At 41.6% G+C, this 26,006-nt stretch overlaps 1 protein-coding gene across 2 annotated transcripts; it reads left to right on the forward strand.

Moving 5' to 3' along the window:
- Positions 1-1,036: 1,036 nt before the first annotated feature.
- Positions 1,037-24,379, forward strand: LOC117470983 (regulator of nonsense transcripts 2-like; the record flags this gene model as incomplete). 2 transcript variants are annotated; one of them, XM_034115767.1, is given in 14 exon segments in its annotated part: positions 1,037-1,145; positions 2,528-2,641; positions 2,725-2,841; positions 6,397-6,567; positions 7,466-7,684; positions 9,725-10,000; positions 10,682-10,865; positions 13,847-13,995; positions 14,084-14,188; positions 15,149-15,247; positions 16,815-16,988; positions 19,297-19,438; positions 20,669-20,789; positions 22,754-24,379. In XM_034115767.1, coding segments are annotated over 14 exon segments (1,990 nt in total), but the record flags the coding sequence as incomplete, so codon positions are not given.
- Positions 24,380-26,006: the final 1,627 nt, after the last annotated feature.

The following is a 26,006-nucleotide window of genomic DNA, read 5'->3' on the forward strand; positions in this document are numbered from 1 at the left end:
CCCTACACACTACCCCTACACACTACCCCTACACACTACCCCTCCGTTCGCGCGGAGGGTCCGTCACATTAAGTGCTGTTCCAAACCAACGAGTGTGGAGCGGTGTGGAGGGGGAGTGGGCTATCAAGCCATCAAACAGCGAGTCTGCATCGGTGCTGACTTGAGACCGGTCTCTACCTGACCGGACTGAACGCTGTGTGTCCGTCAGGAAACACGCTGTTTACAAACAGTTCCTGCAAACATCCGCTGATAAACTGCGATGTTAGCAACCTCATGATAACCTCATATTTTTTAACACAATTAAAGATGTTTGGAGTTTTATTTCAGTTCTTAATTTACATTTTTTGTCCAAGAGATGCTGATTTGAAAGCTGTTACATACAGTTACGGCATTTCCTGTTTCTGCCGGAGAGAGGGGAGTTTGTCCCAAAGCTTGCCGCTGTATTTACTCCCTCCATCTGACAGGAGGAGCCTCGTTGAGCTACGAGTGGCACTCCACAGAGTTCACTACGTCACGGAGGGGGAGTGTGTAGGGGTAGGGGGTAGGGTGTAGGGGGAGTGTGTAGGTGTAGGGCGTGGTTTGGGATTGGGCCTGAGTTTAGTCCCTCCAGCATCTTAATAAGCTTTTAAAACATGTAGAAAAAAGACAGCAAGTGAAAGCAAACCGAGAAAACACAACGTAACCTTATCGACTTATCAATTCAAGCAAATATGTATTTATAGCCAGGTGTGTATCGATGTCAACAAGCCCCATAAAACAATTTAAAAAGGGGTAGTGTTGAACAGAAATGTGCAAAAATATGTGGGTCTTCTCATGGATGTATTGTCTTTAAGGAGAATACAGAACACAGTGTACCTCCACAGAACACAGTGTACCTCCACAGAACACAGTGTACCTCCACAGAACACAGTGTACCTCCACAGAACACAGTGTACCTCCACAGAACACAGTGTACCTCCACAGAACACCAGGGGGCGATATCATCTAGTTTATGGTCTGAATATCTTCACATCACTGCTTCCTCCTCCTCCTGCAGGTTGGACCTCCTTCCCTTCTACTCTCGCCTGGTGGCCACTCTCCATCCCTGCATGTCGGACGTGGGGGAGGATCTGTGCTCCATGCTGAAGGGAGACTTCAGGTTCCACGTACGTCCTCTTATATACTAATATTACTAGGGCTGTCAGTCGATTAGAATAGTTAATCGCGATTAATCGCAAATTAATCGCACATTTTGTATCTGTTCTAAATGTACCTTAGAGGAATATTTTTCAAGTTTGTAATACTCTTATCAACATATGAGTGGACAAATATGCTTTATGCAAATGTTTGTTTATTATCTTTGGAACAATGACAAATATTCTCCTGAATATTCTCAACACAACAACCTGGAACCTTTCTTTCTCTCTCTCTCCCCCTCCCTCTCTCTCTCTCTCTCGCTCTCTCTCTCTCTCGCTCTCTCGCTCTCTCGCTCTCTCGCTCTCTCGCTCTCTCGCTCTCTCTCTCTCTCTCTCTCTCTCTCTCTCTCTCTCTCTCTCTCTCTCTCTCTTCCCCCCCCCCCCCCCCTCCCTCTCCCAACCCTTTCTACTTCTCTGCACTGAGCCAGTTGCTCAAACAGACAAGCCGCTCCTCTGTCTTCATACCAGTCAAAGCATGAGACTGACGTTCCCACTGTGGGTCAAAATAATGCGCTGTGATGTGCAGTCGACACGTTGGATGCGATCCGAATGATCTCACGCAGCCCCTCGTCCTCCACAATGTTAAGCTGTAGCCCCCCATTTAGCTATCGCTGTTGTTGTCCAGGCGTCTCCCCGGCAAACTTTCAAGCGTGGTCTGCTGCAAGCGAGCGGCCGGAGCGGGGCTGAGCATCAGCTGTGAGCTTGGCTTGCTGTTTAAAACACCTTTTTTTTGTATCCATATCTCTCGCTAGAATCTCCCACCATCCAACTAACAACAACAACAACAACGTCTAGCCTTTGGGCTCTGAAACTACGGGGCGGGCCGAGGGCAAATACACATGCGTTAATCACACGTTAAAATAATTAGTGGCGTTAAAAAAAGATTGCGTTAACTTGACAGCCCTAAATATTACATTACATTAAACCAGCGGTTCCCAACCTTTTTTAACTCGGGGCCCACTTAAGAATCTAAAAAATGTTTATAATACATTACATTAGACGATGGACTGGATTTTTCTCACTGAACAAGTCAAACTGAAAAACATCCAAAGCACTCATATATATTTGAAGTTGATTAATTCCTCAACTTTAACATATTTGACCCACTCCACAATTTCATATATTGATTGTAAGGGAATATTCGTATTCTTTTGATTAACAGTAACAGCTCATACAAATATTTAATGTACTGGGAGAAAATGTATATTGAGCAAAATTAAGTTATTTTGATTCGGCCCCCCAACGCAGCTCGGGTTTCTGATGTGACCCCTTGTAAGAATGAATTGCCCACCCCTGAGTTACAAAGTGTGTCTTTCTGACATCTTGTTGTTGTGCTCCTGTTTGTGTCGTAGATGCGTAAGAAGGACCAGATCAACATCGAGACCAAAAATAAAACGGTCAGATTTATCGGAGAACTGGCCAAGTTCAAGATGTTCCCAAAGACTGACACGCTTCACTGTCTCAAGGTGGGAGGAAAACATCTTTCTCTGGGTCTTCTTTTATATATAATGTGATCATTTATAATATGAAATGTGTGTTTTTGGAACAGATGCTGCTCTCAGATTTCACCCATCACCACATAGAGATGGCGTGCACGCTGCTGGAGACGAGCGGACGCTTCCTCTTCAGATCCCCCGAGTCCCACCTGCGCACCAGCGTCTTACTGGTGAGGAAACTGATTTTAAAGATTGTATTTTTCAATTTATTTAGTTGAAGACAGACTTGAAAACTCTCTGAAACCTAGAAAGACTCAAAAAAACTAAATACACCAAACAACTGTTTCCAGCGAAGTGGTTTCAAAACAAGCTTCTAAAAACTTCCACCAGTAACAGTTGGTCTATCTTTGGAAAGTGACATTCATTAAGGATGTGCTTATTGTGAAATTCGATATTTTTGTTGCTGTCTATAACTTGTTTTTTGGTTTACATCTGTACCAGGGAAACATCTCAACTCAAACTGAACGTTCTTAGAGTAATGCAATGCTAAATGCAGGGTGGTCTTAAAAAGTATTAAAAGTTGATTAATGAATTTAGCGAAAATTAAAGATGGGGTAGGTAAGTTTGAGAAACCGGCTCGAGATACACTTTTTATTATATTCCATGGAATGCTCTTAACATCCCGATAGCAATGAATATCTGAAGTGCTTTGACAAAAAATCCATAAAAAGATATCTGTGGAAGCCGTAGTACTGTAAAAAGCACGACCAATCATCTGAGCCGGCCCGGCTAAAATAACTGGATGGCCTACCTGCCTGTCAGCCTTCCATCTGTGCACAAACTTATCTCGTGCCCTCATTGGTCATGTGCGCGTTCATGTGTGTTGGAGGAGGGGCTCTGTAAGGAAGTGGCAGATTTTCTCCGGTTGTGTATTTTCAAAATCTAGCGCACTCGAGCCGGTTTCTCAAACTTACCTACCCCACCTTTAAGGCTATTAAAAAGTATTAAACGGCATTTTCCAAGGTATTACATTTTCTAGCTTGTTTTCAATAAGTATATAAATTGAAAAAACTATATCTGGTCACAGAGATCTGCTATTTTAAAGTAAAGTCAACACATATCGACCCTAATTATAAAACGGACAAGCCAAATCAAGCAATCTGATTGGTTCTTAGCTGTGGTATACTGAGCGTATACCACGGGTAGAATTGTAAGTTACTTTTCACAACAACTCAGTATCCCTCCGCGTCTGAGATAAACAGTATACAGTTGGGCTGAAAAGCAAACTGCCTGCAGTTTGCTTTTCAGACTGGAACAAGAAAGCAGCGGAGAAGTAACGGAGCAGAAACCCTCCTTTTTACGCAACGGTCCAGACATAGACATCAAACGGCACAAAAACATATTCAGTGTGCAGTTCCTTTGGCATTAGGGCAGGGATATTTAGATACTTTCCAAGGTTTGACATAATGAATTGTGCTCCTTTTAAAGCAAGCAACGATGTTTTCAGATCTGTAATCAAAAAGGTCCGCAAAAACATTTAAGATTAACTTCGACCTCCGGGGGGGGGGTCTTACTATGGAGGAGTGGATTGAGGAGTGCCTATCTCCAGAACAAAAAGCACCTAAACGACGACATGCAGAGCTACGTGAAGAGCAGGTAGACCAACTGGAAAAGTATCACCATTCAAAAGCTTTCTGATGCGGGTCTTGAAACAAAGCAGAGAAATGATGACCGTTAGTGGCCACAGGTGAGAAAGCTCTCTCCAGAGCTACTGGAAGCCCAATCTGGGGGTCCGGAGAAAGTGGAGCAATATTCTCGCCACGCCAAGCAACAGCCTAGAACAACCTCAGCCTATACAAGTAACCACGTAAGCCATTCTACTGATGCTGGACAGTTTTTCAGTGGGTGCACAATAAACGGCAACATACACATTAATGTAAATAAATAGCGAAATAATGGATCAACGCTCTCTGTCTAATATGTTCGCTAGCTGTTGTTAGTGTTGTTGCATAGCAACCACCTCGCACTGTTTCGTGCAGAAGGCAACGGACGGACTATTTTATTTTGACCATCATTATTTAATAATAACAACTATTTAAATTAGAGTGTGTATTTTTCTTTCATATTGCCACACTTGGTAACCGTTTTATAAAAGCAATAGCTCACTTCAGGCCGTGATATATGCTCATTATATCACAGCTAAGGGGGTTGTCGACCCTCCGCTTCGCGTCGGGCCGAACCACGCCCCTTAGCTGTGATATAATGAGCATATACCACGGCCTGTCGTGAGCTATTGCTTAAATATAGTCTATATTAAGAACGAGAAAAGTTTGAACATATATATCGTTTTTTGTAAACATATGACAAATGTGCGAGGGTGATGACGCCGGACAGCCCAATTTAACCCCTGGGTATTTGTGAGGGAGCTCCTATATGGCATTACCCCGCTGAAGCTCACCAAAGTTTAATATAGTTCAAAGTTTTGTCAATTGTTTTGTTTATTGGTCAGATACTGGTTTCAAATGGTTTCTGAGGAGTTTTACTGGAAGGAAAGAGCACAAAGTGTGTCTACAGAAGCAAAACACAGCATACTGCATTAAACCTGACCTTGACAGAGAGGTTGAAGTTCATGTGGAGAGTCGTCTGTCTGTGTTATCTCTTGGGAACAATGCCTACATCAATGCATTGGGTTGGTCACACAATTCATTCTCTTATGCTATCTGAATTATGATAAGGAGTTATCACAAGCTGTTTAGTTGTGCTATCTTACAATCAATACTGTATATAGTAAATGTGAGGTAAAGTGTGTCGCCTATGTAACCGGGTTGAATTCGAAGTGGCGATGAGGTCTTAAAATGTATGGAAAGGGTCTTAAAAAAGGTCTTAAAAGGTTTTACATTTGACTTCAGGATTCCTGCATACACCCTGTAAATGACTCTGTCTTTAAAAGGCACATATTCAATCAAACCAATCGAGGAGGATACACGGAGCAGACTACGAGGAAGGGTTTTCACTACCCGCGTATAAAAGCCCCCCCACCTTCACAGCTGGTCCATTTCAACACAGGAAGAATGAGTGGGAAAGCGTCACATAAATCTAAGTCCTCACAGCTTATTATGTGCAATTCATTTCTTAAGGTTATACCAACCATTGAAGTCATGTTTAATGATCTTGAACGTCACTAAAACATAGCTATTAAGAAAGCTATTTCATAAATGGCTAGGTCTTGATAAATAACAATTATTTTATAGTTTTGTGTTAAAAATATTCAGGAGTTAAATTATTTAAAATTCACAGTCCTAAATGTGGGGATCTACAGGACACACATTTTCAGAGTAAAGGCTTTCACATTACTATCATTATATTTATTTAAATGTACATTTTACACCAAAACGGAACACAAAAGCAGGACCAACCATCATACATTGAATTCCTTGACTAACAAGAAAAAGATTCATCATTTAAATAAATATTTAACAACAAATGGGCCGGTTCTAAAGGGTTATTCAGTTAAGCCCGATGAGAGGGGATACAGCTGTGCACATGTCATCATTAACAGACGTCGTTTAAAAGTGACGTTTGAGTGAACGAGGACATCCCAATTAATACCTGAGGACTCCTCTGTCCTCGCGTCACCTCCTCGTGTCTCTCGCTCACATCTTACGGAGGCGGAGCTTAGACGCAAGGAAGGGACGCGAGTGAGGGAAAGGAGGAGGTGAAATATTCAATTGAGATGAGCCTACTGTTTATGTGTTCAAACACTCGTCTCCCTGTGTGTTTTCCAGGAGCAAATGATGCGTAAGAAGCAGGCTCAGCACCTGGACGCCCGCTACGTGACGATGGTGGAGAACGCCTACTACTACTGCAACCCTCCGCCCATGGAGAAGACTGTGAAGAAGAAGCGGCCGCCGCTGCAGGAGTACATCCGGAAGCTTCTCTACAAGGACCTGTCCAAGGTGTTTTATCTGAACTACATCGGCTGCCAGTGTCTGTTAGAATTGATTTTAGAATTATTTTACTGGTATTTAAAGCTCTTAATGGTTTGGCACCCACTTATTACATTACATTACATCACATGTCACTTGTTAGACGCTTTTATCCAAAGCGACTTACATACTCAATCCTGTGGGCAATCCCCACAGGAGCACTTTGGGGTGAAGTGTCTCAGGGACACAACGACATGCTGACTGCAGTGGGACTCGAACTTGCTATCCCCTGATTCAAAGTTCAGCGCACTACCCCACTTATCTCACAGAGTCACTCTTGGTGTTTGCCCCCGGACGAGCCCTGAGGTCTTCTTCAGCTATTATATTATATTCACTCTCGGCCGATCGATCGGTGCTCTCTATAAAGGCCGATCAGGAGAGCCGATCACATGTCGTAAAATGATGACGTGTTATTATCCAACGTTAATGTAAACTTGAATAATGTACTTCATTTGAATGTAATAATTATGTTGTTTGTGGAAGTGCATCATGTATGGAAAATGAATCTGAACTCTTCGATCCGTTACGATTATAAACTGAAGCAATATAAAAATGAGCATTAACTGAGTTGTAAACATCACTTTAAATGGAAGTTCCCCATAGGCCCCGCCCACTCTATGGTCGGATCGCTATCGGCCGATACTGATTCCGGCGATCGGCCCTAAAATACCCAATCGGAGCATCCCTAATTTGTTAACCTGATCAAATGTTATATTTCGCTGCATGGACCTTTTAAAGTTCTTAAAAAATAATCTGAGGGGAATTTCTTGTTATGTCTTTTTAACTTGTGATGTGTCCTTTTGTAAAGCACTTTGAGCTGCATGTGCTGTATGAAAGTGCTATATAAATAAAGCTTTATTATTATAAGGTGACCACGGAGAAGGTGCTGCGGCAGATGAGGAAGCTTCCCTGGCAGGACCCCGAGGTGAAGAGCTACCTGATCTGCTGCATGGTGAACATCTGGAACGTGAAGTACAACAGCATCCACTGCGTCGCCAACCTGCTGGCGGGCCTGGTGGCGTACCAGGAGGACGTCGGGATCCACGTGGTGGACGGGGTGCTGGAGGACATCCGGCTGGGCATGGAGGTGAGGAGGAAGGGTCTTATACTCTGATTGCCTTTTACACTGTTAAATTGTATTCTTTTAGTTTTGTATGTGTTTAACAGAGACACATGTTTCAAGGGTTCAAGGCTTTTATTGTCATGTGTACAGAGCTGAATTATTAAAGACCGTGGTACCGTTAAGCTCCGACGTTATCGGTCTTTTTATCGGTACTGGAGACATGTAAAAATATATCTCATATGTATTATTGCTACACAAACATTATATTGCAGTTTTAGTGTCGCCAACTCCGTTTCTAATACGCAAAAAGACAGCAAAATGCGTCTATGATTATTTTTAGTATTTTCAGTCTTTCCAATCCAGACGAGATCTCTCTCCCCCGTCTGTGTGCGAGGGGGCGGTTTACACACACGCAGCTGCTACATGCAGCAACACACACACACACACACACACACACACACACACACACACACACACGCAGCTGCTACATGCAGCAACACACACACACGGCGGAGAGAACGCGCTCCGAGGTGTGGTTAAACTTTACCCGTCTCGATGAGGACAATGCTCGTTACCTAAAGTGCAATTAGAGTTCAGCATGTGAGGGCGGCAACACGAGCTGTTTGTCTAAACATTTATCAAAAGTGCTCCACATCCAGACGGAGAAATGCACCGGGTTCGACTGTCTCTCTAGTAGCTCTGTAGCCCCATCCACGAGTAACGTTTCCACGTCAGGTGTTATGTATGCTAGCAGCAACACACGGAGCTAACTCAATGATACAAACATGGGTTCATGATTAGAGGGAACTGAGTTAGTTAGTTAGTTAAAGTTTCAGCTATTCTGTTCACAGTTCTGTCATCAGATTATTTAATACCATTTGTTTCTTTTGATTTTTGATTTAAATAAAAAGCAATGTTAATTTTGTTCACAATTTGTTTATTTTTTTCTCCAAAAGAACCGATAAGAGAACCGTTAAAAGAACGGATCGATAAGCGGTATCGATAAAAGTAGTAGTACCGTTAAAACCTTAACGATACCCATCCCTAGTAGTTATGTGCACATGAACATCTTAGGTCACAGGCTCCTCCTCCAACAGAGCAACACAATAAAACAGATAGAATAGTGTAAGTAAATACAAATACAAATAAAATATAATATAATAGAAATTGTGCAGAATAGTCTATTTACAAGTAATTGGAATATTGATAAGTTACAAACTGATGAATGTTATGGATGTGTCTATGTTTACATGTGTTAAGGATTTACCTTTCAGGAGGGGAGTGTAAAAGGGGATTAAATGGGTAAGGACTGGGGGGTTTAATGGTTTAATGAGGGGATGGGGGAGCAGCTGTTTCCTCTCATGAATATATAGCTGGACTGTAAGCAGAACTTCTTTACCCTCTGAGGAGGAAGTAGCTCTGTTCCTACATTTCAGATCCACTCCTCTTGCATAATGACTTTCTTTATTACTTTATTCAATATAACAAAAGACAGACTTTATCCATGAATCATTTATCAGTTTAGAGTTTCGGGGATGCTCTTGCTAAGTAACAGACTATAGATACAAAGATTGGTTAGACATAGGGGTTTTTGTTTAGCCTTTCAAAAACAAGATAAGGTAAGGTAAGGCACGCAGCTGTATTAACGGGACTTTTGCGCTAAGATTATTTCCTGATGAGGGCAGAATGTGGAGTTAGGTTCAGCAACAGGACAGGAAGTCAATAAAAACAGTTGCTAATCTTAATTGACGGTTTGACAGGAGGAAGTGTTGCTGTTCCGCATTATTTTTAGATGTTTTTGACACGAGAGAATGCTTTCTGGCTTCATGCTCACGAGGTTTTGCACACCACCTTTTAGCTTGGATGAACACGCAACAGAATATGTAACACTGTTTGTCTTAAATCTGCCTCCATCTCAAATCAGTCCAAGAGTTTAACAAGTTTTCATAGTATCTATCTCATGATATTGTAAGCTGTCATATACAAAGTAAGAGTAAGTCTAATTACGCTTTCTTTACACATACTAAATAAACATATTATTATTATATTTCCTTTTACCTCCAGGTGAACCAGCCGAAGTTCAATCAGCGGCGCATCAGCAGCGCTAAGTTCCTCGGCGAACTTTACAACTACCGCATGGTGGAGTCGGCGGTTATTTTCCGGACCCTCTTCTCCTTCATCTCTTTCGGGATAAATCAGGACGGCAGCCCCAGCGCTTTGGATCCTCCGGAGCATCTGTTCCGGATCCGGCTGGTTTGCACTCTGCTCGATACCTGCGGACAGTACTTTGATCGAGGGTCAAGCAAGAGGAAACTCGACTGCTTCCTCATCTACTTCCAGGCACGTTTTACAGCTAATTAACCTCCACTTCCTGTCTTAAGACTCTCAGTATCTTGATCCTGATTATCCAGAATATTGTAGAAATTGTATTATTTTTCTTTTGCAATTTTCATATTAATAATAATCATATTAATCCAGAGACTGTTTGGTCTTTCATGTTAAAGGGGACCTATCATGCAAAATGCACTTTTGTACGTCTTTTCTACATGAATATGTGTCCCCGGTGTTCCAGGGAACTCACCAAGTGTCAGAAAACACAACCCTCTCTATTTTCCTCCATACCCAAATCTCTAAAAAAGGGGCTGCAACGGATCTGATAAAAACTGATCCAGATTTGAACACTGTCCTGACGTCAGGACGGTGACGCTACGGCTATTGGGCCAACTCCACCAATCAGGAGGAGACAGCCACGGCCATTGCCGTTCGAAAGCGCTGGAGACGCTGTAGTACATATGCCAGGCCTGTAGGTGGTGCTGTTCTCACTGAATCAGCCCTTGCTAAAACAGAGCTAGAAAATGTCAAATTGAGCGAAATGAGGCATGGCTAAAATGCATGATCTGTTTGGTATTTTGAAAAAAAAAGTATAAATATGCCTTATATAGGTATGGTCCTACACTATATTATTCAAATATAGCATGATAGGTCCACTTTAAATAATAATAATGTTCTGTGTGTCTGCAGCGCTACATCTGGTGGAAGAAGAGCACCGAGGTTTGGACCAACGATCACCCGTTCCCCATCGATATCGACTACATGATTAGTGACACCCTGGAGCTGCTGAGGCCCAAAATGAGGCTCAGCAGCTCCTTGGAGGAGGCCACCAAACACGTGTCCGACCTGGAGAGGGAGGTACTCTTTAAACTGGGTAAGAGATACTGATATACACCTGAACATCAGCAGGAGAGGACTCTTTAAAGTAGAGACACTACATACTGATATACACCTGAACATCAGCAGGAGAGGACTCTTTAAAGTAGAGACACTACATACTGATATACACCTGAACATCAGCAGGAGAGGACTCTTTAAAGTAGAGACACTACATACTGATATACACCTGAACATCAGCAGGAGAGGACTCTTTAAAGTAGAGACACTACATACTGATATACACCTGAACATCAGCAGGAGAGGACTCTTTAAAGTAGAGACACTACATACTGATATACACGTGAACATCAGCAGGAGAGGACTCTTTAAAGTAGAGACACTACATACTGATATACACCTGAACATCAGCAGGAGAGGACTCTTTAAAGTAGAGACACTACATACTGATATACACCTGAACATCAGCAGGAGAGGACTCTTTAAAGTAGAGACACTACATACTGATATACACCTGAACATCAGCAGGAGAGGACTCTTTAAAGTAGAGACACTACATACTGATATGAACGTGGAAATGAGCACAAACGAACAAGAAAAGATGGAATATTCTTATGATAAACTAATAAATGAATCTGTTAAAATGAGATTAGATGAGTGTTTGAGTAATAAACCACGCAGAGAGGAAGTGTGATCCGGTGTCTCCAGTTGTTCGGCCTTCTGACAGCATTCCTCTCTGCGGAGGAGGACGTCAATCCTCACTCGGCTTTATCTGTCACACAGGTTTAACTTCGTAGAAAACATTCCTCAGACAAACAGAAGACACAATGCAGAGCGTCAGGAATGATAATTGTGAATGAAACTGAATGACTTGCATTTCAGAGTTTAATTTAGGCGGCTCACCCTAAATACACTCGTCCGTGTGTGTGTGTGTGTGTGTGTGTGTGTGTGTGTGTGTGTGTGTGTGTGTGTGTGTGTGTGTGTGTGTGTGTGTGTGTGTGTGTGTGTGTGTGTGTGTGTGTGTGTGTGTGTGTTGTGTGTGTGTGTGTGTGTGTGTGTGTGTGTGTGTGTGTGTGTGTGTGTGTGTGTGTGTGTGTGTGTGTGTGTGTGTGTGTGTGTGTGTGTGTGTGTGTGTGTGTGTGTGTGTGTGTGTGTGTGTGTGTGTGTGTGTGTGTGTGTGTGTGTGTGTGTGTGTGTGTGTGTGTGTGTGTGTGTGTGGAAGAAGCTGTGTTTTAAGTTATTTACTGGAGTAATTGTACTTAGTTACACTCCGCACTTATATAAATGTGTCTAAGCTTTTCTACGTGTGTGTGTGTGTGTGTGTTAGAGAAAGTGATTGATGAGGCCCTGGAAGCCAAACACAGGTTTCCATTGTCTCACCATTCATACTTTAACCAGGATCAGACATTCCTCCGTACAGAGTCACTGAAAACCGGATGTTCAGCTCCAGCTTGACTTCATTCCTTCTCACCCGTCACAACTTTTATATAATTAGTCTCTTCTTAATTGTTCTCATCTCTCAGGACGGTAATAACTCCCTCCTGAATATTTGCTCTATTTATACCTGAAGCCTTTGTTTGAGGGAAGCTGCTCTCACAGGTTGGGCTTCTCAAACTAAATTACTGTTTTACTAGAAGTAGTACTTGGATCTTTCTTTTAGAGACACTAAATACTGGTAATGTCCTCTTGTTCTCAAAGTACCAAAAGAAAAAGTCCTCAAACTATAAAAGACTATTGTATGATTAAGTCTTATAATATACAGAGATTAAATATGGAATCCAAAGTCATACATCTCACTCAAAATACAAACTTTACAAGAAATAACTCACATAAGTACAAGAAAAATGTTAATATTTGTATTAAAAACTAGTATATTTGAAAGATTAAATTGTAAAAGTGAGATTAAATTCACTGTCGGTAAAGGTGTTAACTTTATATACTGCAGCTGGATATCTTAACCTCCAATAATATATCGTAGTTTTCTTAGTTGTATATTTTCATTTAGTTTTAGTAATCTGAATTTGTCAATTAACCAAAGCTGTCAGACAAGTAAAAAATATAAGAAGAATAAAATAAAAACACTCAGGAGAAGTACAAGTACCTCAAAATGTTATGTAGGTACAGTAAATACGCATTTCCACTACAGAGCGGAGCGCGGTTTAAGCGTGCCGTGCCAAACCCGGCCCGTTTTTGTTGCGTTTCCACTAGGGGTAGTTCCGGCTAGCGGGTACTTTCTCACAGTTTTTCTGGCTCTCCAAAATCGAGGTTATTTCCGGGCCAACAACCGGGCTGAGTATGCTGAACTAGTGAGAGAATCGCTGGCAAGATGAACATATTTGACCGTGATTTAATTGTAATACACGTTTCAAAATGATGCCGAAGTAACAACATACTGATACCGGTTAGTAGAAACCATGAATTAATGCTTTGACAAGTCTGCAGACAGACGGCAGGCGAAACATCTTTTAAAATGCGTGTTTTCTGAGTGGAGATCGGCTAAGCTAACGCAGTATATGCTCCGACCGTCCACACTCACAACAATGGCCTACAGACATAAATAAACCAGCGTCTGTATTCTCCATGACACAGACAGTCTGTGGTTTGTACTTGTTTAACTTCTGTCTAGTTTCTGAACAGATATGAGGAGCTGTGAGCTCTGAGTGCTAACAGCTAACGGCTGATGTTGGTGTTATGGTTCGCATTGAAGATGACGTCACGGCTCCGCCTACACTGCGTTACTATAGTTACTGCCCCAGTTCCTAAACTGCAATGGAAACGCAGCATAAAGTGAGCCTGGCCTACCAAGGCCTAACTATACCGTACTAAGCCGTGCGAGGCCCTGCAGTGGAAATGCGCCGTTTATGTACTTATTTACTTTCTCAATCACATAATAATAATAATACATTTTATTTAAGGCGCCTTTCATGACACCCAAGGAAACCGTACAATTAGTTAAATATTCTAAGAGGTCAAAGCAACAGAACATCCTCATCATCCTCTCGTGTGTGTTTAATGAAGGTCTGGCGATGGAGAAGGACGGGCGCTTGAGTGCGATGAGCGAAGGCGAAGTTCTGGACGAGGAAGACGATGAAGGGGATGATGATGAAGACGTGGAGACGGAGGAGCAGTCGGGCAACGAGAGCGAGATGAACGAACAGGAGGAGGATGTGAGGAAATGTTTTGGTGTGATGTTTTTGGATTACTGTCATTGGTTGAATTTCCAATCGTTTAATTCGCTGTGAGGCTTTTCTTCAGGACGGGTCTGAGAACGAGTTAGAAGAGAGGGAGGAGGAGGAAGAGGAGAACACCGACTACCTGACCGACTCCAACAAGGAGAACGAGACGGACGAGGAGAACAACGTAAGATACAGCCTGTTAAGAAAACACTGAGTTTATGATTGTTAGAAAAATATCCCTCGTCACCAGCTTGAGCTTCAATTTTTTCTCTAAATGTTGGATTTTTTTCTGAAAATCTAAAAATTATGACTTTCTCAAAATTCTATCTTTTTCTCTAAATTATGACTTTTTCTCAAAATCTCAAAATTCTGACTTTCTCTAAAAAAATCTGACTTTCTCAAAATTCTATCTTTTTCTCTAAATTATGACTTTTTCTCAAAATCTCAAAATTATGACTTTCTCTAAAAAATCTGACTTTCTCAAAATTCTATATTTTTCTCAAAATTCTATCTTTTTCACAAAATTATGAATTTTTCTCAAAATTCTGACTTTTTCTCAAATTCTGACTTTTTTTCTCTCAAAATCTCAACATTCTGACTTTTTTCTCAAAATTCTGACTTTTTTTCTCAAAATTCTGACTTTTTCTCAAAATCTCAAAATTCTGTCTTTTTCTTAACTTAAAATGTTAATAATCACTGGTCCCCGGCTTGAGCTTCAATCTCAGGATCCATGTATTTGTGATCCTCTCCAGAATGAAAGTAGTCATCACACACAGAGCATCAACTAGTTCCTGAACAGTGTCCTTCACATGCTGATATCCAAGAGAGGGAGTTACACAGTCACAAGATGGAGGAATAGAAAGCAGTATTCAATGTTTACTTCAGATTAGCTCCACGTCAGAAATGAGCATGCTTGTCATATGTCTCTCTCCATAGAGGCTGAATCATCATGTTAATCACATAGCTATCATATGCCTCAAACAGTCCTGATGCTCTTCTAGGTAATCACACATCCTGTCATGTTCACAGCTACAGTTGGGATACCTTTGTTATCATGTTACTCTCATATTGGAAGAGGACATTCAGTATTTTCCAAACAATGAGAGAAAGGAAGAAGTATTTGTTTAACGATGTGTGACTTCAGGAGGTGACGATTCGTGGCGGAGGATTAAAACACGTCGCCTGCGCTGAAGACGAGGACTTCATCCAGGCTCTGGATAAGATGATGCTGGAGAACCTGCAGGTAACACATCCTCTCAACTCACCTGTTGTCTTAAATGTGAATACAAGGACACGTTTACACATTGTTTATGGTATTTTATTTAAAGGTCACCTATCATGCTATTTGTAGGCAATAGCATAGGTCTCAGATATATATACATATATATAAAAAACATGTCTATGAAGTGTTTTGCTCAAAATACCAAACAGATCACCCATTCTAGCCATGCCTCATATCCCTCCATTTCACTTCCTGTTTCAAAAGTGCTGATTTTGGGTATAAAGCTTTAAAAAATAAAATAATTGATCAAAAAATAAAAAGGGAGGGGTCTGAGCTCATGCGGGACCCGGCAGCTACTGTCTAAACTAAATACTGCCGTGATGAAACGCCATATCATGGATTATCAAGGATTGTTTCTGAAACAGTATGGAGCTCAAAGGCTTTCTCTCTTGCCGGTTATACCACAAGGTGAGTTCCTTTTTATTTCCTGCTTCTTCACACACATGCTCTCCAGTACAGGTTAGCTCTGAGTGTTAGCGATGCTAATGTAAACACCGACCATATTACGTCCAAAACAGTCGGGCATTGTTTCTGATAGCAACGTTTCTGATAGGGCCGTGGGTCCACATTTCAGATATTACGTCATATCGGACGCAAATCTGGATCAGCTCCGTTGTAGCCCCGTTTTTAGAGATTTGGGTACGGAGGAAAAGAGAGAAGGTTTCATTTTCTGACGCTGCGTGAGTTCCCTGACACACCGGGGACACATCTTTATGTATAAAATACATCAACAAGTGCATTTTGCATGATAGGTCCCCTTTAAGGAAAGATAAGATAGGACTTTATTTATCCTGAAGGGAATTGTTCTGCCAGAGTTACAAAAACACAATAAACACAGCAGCATGATAATAAAACTGTACACTAACAGAGCAGCAAAAAGAGCAATTAAATATCTACAGGAAACATCGACGGCCACATAATTAATGTAAAGAACTGTACAGTGACGAGCAGTATTTAGTAGTGGCAGATACGTAATTGCACGTTATTATAGAACAGCATTATTAATTAACGGTTCACAAATGTCCCGACATGAACATTGAAACAGCTTTTCTCTTTGCTGTAATGCTTCCTCCTGTTCATCTTGCACGATGAAACATTCCTCTTGTGCACGTTTGACTCAGGGAAGAAATTCAATGAAAAAACGATGTGTGAAAGCACTTATACACGATTAACTGTATAAATACAACTATATGAGATTTAAAAAAAGTTACAAAATGGGATGCAGAATAAGTCTTTAGCAAGTTTTTGAGTACAATATTCCCCCCTTTTTTAATGAATGTGATATATATCATTCTTCTTCTTCCGCTAGTGCTACTTTTATATACTATATATATTATATTCTAATGTTTTGTGTTGTTCAAACCGTTCATTAAAACCAATAAAACTAACAGGCCGCTCGGATGTAGTTCAGCAATGTTCTGAAACAAACCCCCCCTCTTTACTGTGCACATTAAGCGTTGATGTAAACACTCTGAAAGGTAATAAAGTCCTATCTTATCTTGTTGTTGTTGTTGTTTACTCTCTGCAGCAGCGCAGCGGGGAGACGGTGAAGGTTCACCAGCTGGACGTAGCGATCCCTCTGCAGCTGAAGAGCCAGCTGAAGAAGAGCGGCTCCAGAGAACCCGTCATCGGGGGGGAAGAGAACGAGATCTCCGACACCATGCAGTTCGTCATGCTGACACGCAAAGGCAACAAGCAGCAGGTACACACACACACACACACACACACACACACACACACACACACACACACACACAGCTACAAGTCAAGTTAGTTAGCTTTAGATTTTCATTGATAATTCATAAATATCCCCCGTGCCTCACATGATGTACTTAAATAGAAACAATGAGGCAACAGTTAGTGTGTGTGTGTGTGTGTGTGTGTGTGTGTGTGTGTGTGTGTGTGTGTGTGTGTGTGTGTGTGTGTGTGTGTGTGTGTGTGTGTGTGTGTGTGTGTGTGTGTGTGTGTGTGTGTGTGTGTGTGTGTGTGTGTGTGTGTGTGTGTGTGTGTGTGTGTGTGTGTGTGTGTGTGTGTGTGTGTGTGTGTGTGTGTGTGTGTGTGTGTGTGTGTTGGAATGTTTGGTCTGAGGGCAGAAACGGCTTCTTGTTCTGCAGGGTGTGTCCAGCTGTTTTCATTTTTTTATTTCATGCAGCGTTCAGTCCACACGGCTTCAGTCTGACTTTAAGGAGCGCTGCCAGAAAACAGTTTTCACATATGAGGGTTTGGAGAGAAGACAGAATATCTTTGTAGGTGTGTTAGTGAGGTGTGTGTGTGATGGGAAATGACTTATTTCTCTCTGTAAACACACACACACACACACGCACACACACTGCCACACCAGGTGGAATTAAAGCATCCTGTCTGTGTGTTGTTTGTGTGTCAGACCTCTAATAAATGACTCTCAGAGTTAAAGAAGCAGATACTCCTCTCATGTCTGTCGTTAAATGATAAAGCTGCAGCCTCTTAGCTTAGCTTAGCATAAAGACTGTAAACGGGGGGAAACTGCTAGCCTTGCTCTGTGCAAAGGAGACACAATCTACCTACTAGCAGCTCTATAGCACTGATATAGTTCCTCCCTTGTTGTTCACATCTGTATGAACTAAATGGTGAGTTGATGAAGTGTTTTAATTACATCAATCATTGCATTGAAATCATAGTTTTTTGGAGCAATGTGTATTCCCTTTACTTAAAATAACATGAGAAAAGTACAAAGCTACAGATAGTTAGCTTAGCTTAGCATAAAAACAGCTAGCCTGGCTCCGTCAAAAAGCTATTTGTAGGATTATTTTTTTCACTCAGGGCAATAAAACCAAAGACTTCCAGAAATATAGAATATAATCAGTGGATCCAGCCTCCTGTGTGCTGTGTGTGAATGTGTGTTAATGTGTGTGTTAATGTGTGTTGTGTGTGTTTCTTTTTGTATTTTGTTTACAGGATGAGTGAGGGTCAAACGACATTACATTCAAGATTTCATGACACCAAGAAATTAATTGGCAACAAAATTTGACTTAAAGGTCCCATGTCATGGCCATTTCTACTGATCATAGTTCCATTGTTGAGGTCTACTAGAATATATTTACATTGTTCAATGTTCCAAACTCACATTGGTTTCTCATACAGCATCTCTGTATAGTATGTGTATTCACTCTCTGTCCTAAACGGCTTGTTGGAGCTCCTGCCCCCCCCCCTCCCTGTGAGCCCACTGTGCTCTGATTGGTCAGCTCGCCCACTCTGTTCTGATGAGTCCACCACCGTTACAGCGGAACATCAGTGATTATGTTTTACAATGGCGTTTGTTAGCAACCAGGAAATGACACCAGTAATGACAAACAGGTGAGAATGCTGCGTGGGGTCTGGGTGCCGTGTTGGCGGGACGTTGCGGGGCTCGCTGCTGGAGCGGATAGTGTGAGCTGGGTTACTGGTGTCGTTTCCTGATTGCTGCGTGGGGTCTGCGAGACACGGCGAACTCAGCCTGAGCACGCACACGTGAGTGTGTGGCGAACTGTGAGTGGAGATCCACGCAGCTGCGGCTGAGAAAAGCTCTATGCAAGTCAATGGGACTCCCTGATAGTTGAAAATCGACACTAAAGGTCCCCACACTGCGTTTGATAGTGACGCCAAGGATCCTGGTGTGTGAGGAGCTCCACGGATTGGTCCATTACTCGCTACAGGGTGCACTTTGAGGGTTTGTGACTTTGCAGACCTTTACATGCATACAAAGCTACATAGCACACAAGGGGACGGGTAATAACCAGAAAAGCATGTCATGGGACCTTTAAGTGAAATAGTACCAATTAATACTCACAATAGGTGATATAAAACAAACACTAGCCCACACACCCCCCCACCAAAAACCCCCCCAAAAAACCACAATCCCACCACAAACAAAACACCCCCCCCCCCAACAAAACCCCCCCCCCCCCCCCCCCCCCCCCCCCCCCCCCCCCCCCCCCCCATTCCCAAACTGACACAAACACACACACTCACAATAATGTGTGTGTTTCTCTCAGTATAAGATCCTGAACGTGCCGCTGTCCTCCCACCTGGCGGCGAATCACTTCAACCAGCAGCAGGCGGAGCAGGAGGAGAGGATGAGGATGAAGAAGCTGACGCTGGATATCAACGAGAGGCAGGAGCAGGAGGACTACCAGGGTACGCACACGCATTCTGAGACACTCAGAAACATCATGTATATTCTCTCAGAAGATAGTTTTGATCAATATGTCAGCACTTTCCTCCGCTTGTTTCTTTGATAACTTAACATCCAAATGTCTGCTGACTTAGAGCACCCAGTAGAAATAAATAATAAAAACAGCCAACATTTTGAAAGTGTCTTAAACGTGGAGAAAAGTTGGATTTCTTCTGAATGAGGCATGCTCAAAGAGTGTAGCTATTATTATAAACATCATTAAAGACCAAATTAAATGCATTGTTATTTTTAATTTAACCTTTTATTAAACTAAAGTATTTAAAACTGTTTCCTGCAGCATTAATACATTTAATTTTACATTAACTTGTTGTGTTTGTATTAATAACTTTATTCAGTTTTATTTGATCCTTTTATTGTCTTACTTATTTTTATATAAATGTTTATATTTTTTAGGGCTGTCAAGTTAACGCGTTAATGCAAAAAAAAATTAACGCCACTAATTATTTTAACGTGCGATTAACGCATGTGTATTTGCCCTCGGCCCGCCCCGTAGTTTCAGAGCCCAAAGGCTAGACGTTGTTGTTGTTGTTGTTGTTGTTGTTAGTTGGATGGTGGGAGATTCTAGCGAGAGATATGGATACAAGAAAAAGGTGTTTCAAACAGCAAGCCAAGCTCACAGCTGATGCTCAGCCCCGCTCCGGCCGCTCGCTTGCGGCAGACCACGCTTGACAGTTTGCCGGGGAGACGCCTGGACAACAACAGCGATAGCTAAATGGGGGGCTACAGCTTAACATTGTGGAGGACGAGGGGCTGCGTGAGATAATTCGGATCGTATGGTATGAACTGGTATGAAGACAGAGGCCACTGTAAACAGGCTGGTCTGTAAACAAACATTTGCATAAAGCATATGTTGATAAGAGAATTAAAAACTTGAAAGATATTCCTCTAAGGTGCATTTAGAACAGATACAAAATGTGCGATTAATTTGCGATTAACTATTTTAATCGACTGACAGCCCTAATTTGATCACATTTGTTATTGCACATCTTTACCCTTACTTCTCATGTTCATCTACATATTTAAAAAAAACACAATAATTGGACATTGAACTTCTTATTTGTCTAAACTTTAACTCCATTTGTTTATATAAATATTTTAAACGTATCTTTTATTTGGAAAATCCCAGTTTAACCCATGAATGAAATGAGATGAAACCCCTCTTCCCTCTCCAGAGATGATGGCGTCCCTGGCTCAGCGCCCCGCTCCGGCGAACACCAACAGGGAGCGCCGGCCTCGATACCAACACCCGAAAGGCGCTCCCAACGCCGACCTCATCTTCAAGACCGGAGGAAGGTGAGACGCTGACACTGCAGCGCCGCCCCGGTGCTAACAAAAAAAAACACAAAGCGCAGAGTGTGTCGGATGTGGATGTTCGGGGGGATAGTAGGGCTCATTATCTTCTTCGTTGGTGTCCGTCTGAACAGAGCGAGAGATGACAAGCTTGAGCAGCGAGACAGGAGAGAGAGCAGTGAGAGCAGTGAGAGCAGAGAGACGGAGTAGAAATGAAACAGAGGTTTATTCCTGTTGATATTTGCACTTGAACTGATTCTGTCCTGAGGAGTTAACGTTCTTGTTGATCTGGAAACATCGACGGCACCACGTGTGTCTTTCCTGCTCCTGTGGAGGAACGGCAACACAACGTGAACCTGGGGAGATGGTTTTAACATTTTAAATATAAATCAATCTAAAGTTTGTATAGACGCAGGGATGTTTAGGGACAGATCGAAGAGGTTTCATTTATGATTTCAGTAACGGTAATAAACTTTTATAACAAGTATTGTGTGTGTGTATCGAGTCCTGATGTTCCAGAGAGCTCCTTTGTTGTTCAACTATTAAAATCACTTCAATAAAGAAAGCCACAGTTTCACTGACATCGTCCTTCATTATCACCACACACACACACACACACACACACACACACACACACACACACACACACACACACACACACACACACACACACACACACACACACTCACACTCACTCACACACACTCTCTCCATCTCTCTCTCACACACACACACTCTCTCTCCATCTCTCTCTCTGTTTCTCTCTCTCACACACACACACACACTCTCTCTCTCTCTCTCTCTCTGTTTCTCTCTCTCACACACACACACACTCTCTCTCTCTCTCTCTCTCTCTCTCTCACACTCACTAGAGCAACATGTGGATCAATCCGCCGCCAATAAATGAACTATTTCTCCACTTTCTTTCGAATGAAATTATATATTTGGTGTCGTTTACAAGATGTGCGTCTCCATTGTTGTTGTTTTGTCTTATCATGGGAGTTGTTTAAAACGGCAGCAGCATGTTTAATAATCCGCTAATTCAATTTGTGTCAATGCTAAAAGAAATACATGATACTACTAAGGAAAAACTACAATATAGATTATATAATATATCAGAAGATCTGTTGTAAGAAGGTTTTCAAACCTTTGACTGCAATACAGATGTGAAAAAAAAATGCTTAAAACTAGATTTCCGAATCAGACCAGGGTAGTGTCGTAACGTGATAATCTCAACTACACTTCCTAAATGTTTTGTCACGGCGCAAACAGTGTAAACCAATGGGAATATAAAGCCTAAAGTATGCTGTTGCATTTTACAAATCTGATTTAAAATACTGTGCGTGTTTGTGGTTATCCTGTCCTCTTTAAATCTCAGCATGTATTTCGACCGTTTTAGGAACAAATCCATGAAGACAATATTCAATGTTTTTATTATCTAGGTACCAAAGAACCAAAAAGACACCCATGAGTGGGAATGATATCCATGAACTGTATTTATATGTCGTTTTTGAGTTTCATTCTGTTATTATTTTAATTTTATTTGACATCTATTAAGAGTTACCAAACATTTTAGCACCTCGTACATATTGGCTTTTTTCATTACATAAAATATAACCCAAAAACTGATATGTAAATATTTAAATGTTCATTCCAACCACATACACCAATCCACATGTCATGTTTAATCGTATATATCTTTCTGTGTATACATCTATCCTTTTACTTGTTGTAAAGTGTGTATTTTTTGCAATAATAAGTTTTTTTTTGCCCATTTGACGGAGTTTGATCGTGACTTTCCGGCTCATTATTATGTATCCGTCCGGCCCACGACTTCCCCTTCTGTTTCCTCCTGTAGCGTAGAGAGTTAGCCTCTCAGGTGGAGTTAGCAGCTCCAGAGGCAGATGTTTCCTGATGGTGGAGAGACGTGTTATCCGTCTGCAGTAAATGTCTGCTCTCTCCTCCAGGAGACGCTGATGGGAGTCTGGGTTCGGGCTGAACGAGCGAGAGCGACTGAGCGAACGAACAATCGAGCGAACAGAAAGAAGATCGGAGGAGGAAAACCGGTCGGAACAGGAAACGCCCCTTCCCCCTGAAGACGGGACTTCTTTACCCGAAGAGGAGACACTAAAAACCGCGGAGCAAGGGGGGGGGGGGTCAGAGGTCAGAAGGTCAGAAGGTCGGACACACGGCTCTCTTTTCTTATTGTCTGTTGACTAAGATTACAAAAAACAAGTTGGGCGAGTGGAAGAAGTGACGGATCGTTTTCCCGCCCTCACACCTAGGGGAGGAAACAAGACTCATGATGAGGAGGTGAACAAACCTGCGAGTGGGTTTAAAATAATCTTTCTTTTGTCGTTGTTTTTGGACTTTTGAAAAGTCTCGATGTCGAGAAGGCGGGGAAGAGTTGGCGAGACAGCAAAATGGCCGGGTTTTAACACCAAGTTGGTAAACGGTCGTAAAGAGAGGTTGTTTTGTGCACAACATGTGTGTTTGAAAAGCAGCTGAGGGTCTGAGGCTGTTGTTCTCACGTGTTGATTCAGAGTGTTGGGAGGTCACTTTCTTTCTACTGATTAACGTCACTCCACTTTAGGACTGTACCGAAGAGCTCTAAAGTGTTGAGCAGCGCTAGTTTTTCATTATGCCTCAACAAAGACCACAGGAAGAACGTCTGATCTTGGCATTACAGCGTCCCCAATTTAGGCCCAAAAGTACTTTTCCGGTAGACTAACAATGGGAAATAGAAGGCTGTAAATGAGCAGATATATATATAATTTATCTATAGTAAGACTACTTCAATTCTCCTTGTTTAAATCCTAGTCGTAGTAGCTGTGAAATACACTTTTAGCCAAATTGGTGAAAGGCAGCGCTAACGTGCTAACGCTATGGGACCATACAGGTGAAGGATTCGGGTCATTTTGTATTCATGAATTCAACTTTTTGGCGCCATTGATCCTGTTTTATAGAAAAGCACTTTGCCCTTCCTCCAACGCTGTTTATCTGAAAAAAAATTCAAGAAAATCACAAAGTACAAAAGCAGTAAACCGAATAAGTCTGGTTTCATTTCAAAGACAAAAAAAATCCAGTACCGAGACGTGGATTTTTGTTTAATTGGACAAAGCTAGGCGAGCAGTTTCCATCTGTTTCCAGTCTTTGTGCTAAGCTAAGCTAAGCTAACGAGCGAGGCTTCATATTTAACATACAGACTTTAAAGAGGGGTCAATCTTCTCCTGGGAACAAAGAAAACCAGTCTGAATTCATCTCATCTTTCCTCCAACTTCTCTCCTGATATACGTTGTATTTCCCGCAGAATGGAGAGCACCTCAGAGATTTGATTTGTGAAGTGTATCGTGGTTAAAACCGTCTTGTTGTTGTTGTTGTTGTGGACAAACGGATAACCATGTGCCTGAGGGACTATATGAGTTCAGATATTTGTTGAGATAGATGTATACATATACTCATCATGCATGTATCTTTTCTGCAGCAGCTTTACTTTGTGTCTGGAGGCAAAGCTACTTCCTGCAGAGAAACACCAGCACGTCTCTGTGTCTCGGCTTCACTGACAGATCTTCACAATAAATGTTTGCAGATGACGGTGTGTGTGTGTGTGTGTGTGTGTCGTTCTGTAAATGAGGTCGTCGTGTGTTTGTGGCATTTGCGTGTTTTTAGAGGGTGCGCCTGTTTGTCCAGGTCTAATTACAAGCCTGCAAACTTCAAGTATTTCCTCATTTCCTGCACGCTCGCTCCGCTGCACCCTGCATATGTTCAACCTTTGCTATATTACGGAGATTATAAGGAAGGTAAAGGGGAAATATGTAAGGGATAATGTGCAGCGACGCGGTCACTATGGGGAAAAGAACACCCGACAGGCGGATCAGGAGCCCGACGCGTAGTTTGCTTTTCAGCCAAATTGTATACAGTTAAATCGACTGGACTTCTTTCTGCAGATGTGCGCGTCTTTAACAACGGTCAATAAATCCTTGACAGCGGTCTGTCTGTTCTGGATTAACAACGTGTCACGTGTTCTGAATTGACCAATCAGAATCGAGTATTCAACTAAACCATGTAATAAATGCTGTTAACCACCCAAATACCAACAAATATACAACATGCATGCACTGTGTATTACCTTTATTCAACGTCATATTTAAGAATTAGGACCAAAATACTTTATTTATCTGGTGGGATATTGGGTTTTGGGACAGTTGCCTCATTATAATGATATAAACTAATTAAAAATAAGGAAAGATATTTATATTTACATAAGAAGTTATAGTAAAATGTCCAATAAAAGGAGTTTAAGTAGAATTTAAAGTTAAAATAATATAATTTCCTTTTATGTGTGATCAGATGTCATAACTCATAAAGAAAGCCAGATCCTATGTTAATACAAGGTTTGAAATCAGGTGTTTTTTATGTGTCAATTCAACTTAACTTGCATAATATCAGCACACTGAAACTAAATATACAAATGTGTTAAAACTAGATTTTTAAACGCTGAAGGACAGGCCTGAAATACATGTAGAAACATCTGTAAAGCTACAGTAAATGTCCGTCATCTTTACACACACACACACACACACACACACACACACACACACACACACACACACACACACACACACACACACTCCAGGAAAGAGAGGCTCTGTGTTGAAGTCTTATGTAAGCGCCGGCCGCTCAGACAGTTTGCTTCTGTTTTCCTCGAGGTCAACACACAAGTGGACCAATGTGTACGTTTGGAAAAGGTTAGAAAAACTCAACTTTATAAAAACTTCTGGCCTTTTTTCTTTAAACGAAAGAACCGCTGCTTGTTTAGGTTTAAGCTCATATCTTAATATGTCTTGTTTTATAAGTGTACTGTCAACAAATATGTACTTTAATATATCATTGAACAGATAAAAGCATGAAATCTACACATTTGCCATTTTTGCATGAGAAAAATGTCTTAAACATTAATTTAATTTCTCTGATTGATTATAAATGTGTCCACTAATTGTTGCAGCTCTAAAATGTATTAAAGATGAATCCCAACACATTGTTAACACAGTTTTCCTACATTTTGTTGTGAGTACAAACACACGTTAACTCGCTCTCAGTAAGCTGGTCTTCATATGTAAAATCTGTGTACTGCCCCTTTACATTTCTCGCCTCGTCACCTTTAAAACATCCCGTTAGTTTCCTCTCAGGTAAAACATTTACCTACGTTATCAATCATTA

Source organism: Trematomus bernacchii, unplaced genomic scaffold (genome assembly GCF_902827165.1).
Source record: "Trematomus bernacchii unplaced genomic scaffold, fTreBer1.1, whole genome shotgun sequence".
Taxonomy (NCBI): domain Eukaryota; kingdom Metazoa; phylum Chordata; class Actinopteri; order Perciformes; family Nototheniidae; genus Trematomus; species Trematomus bernacchii.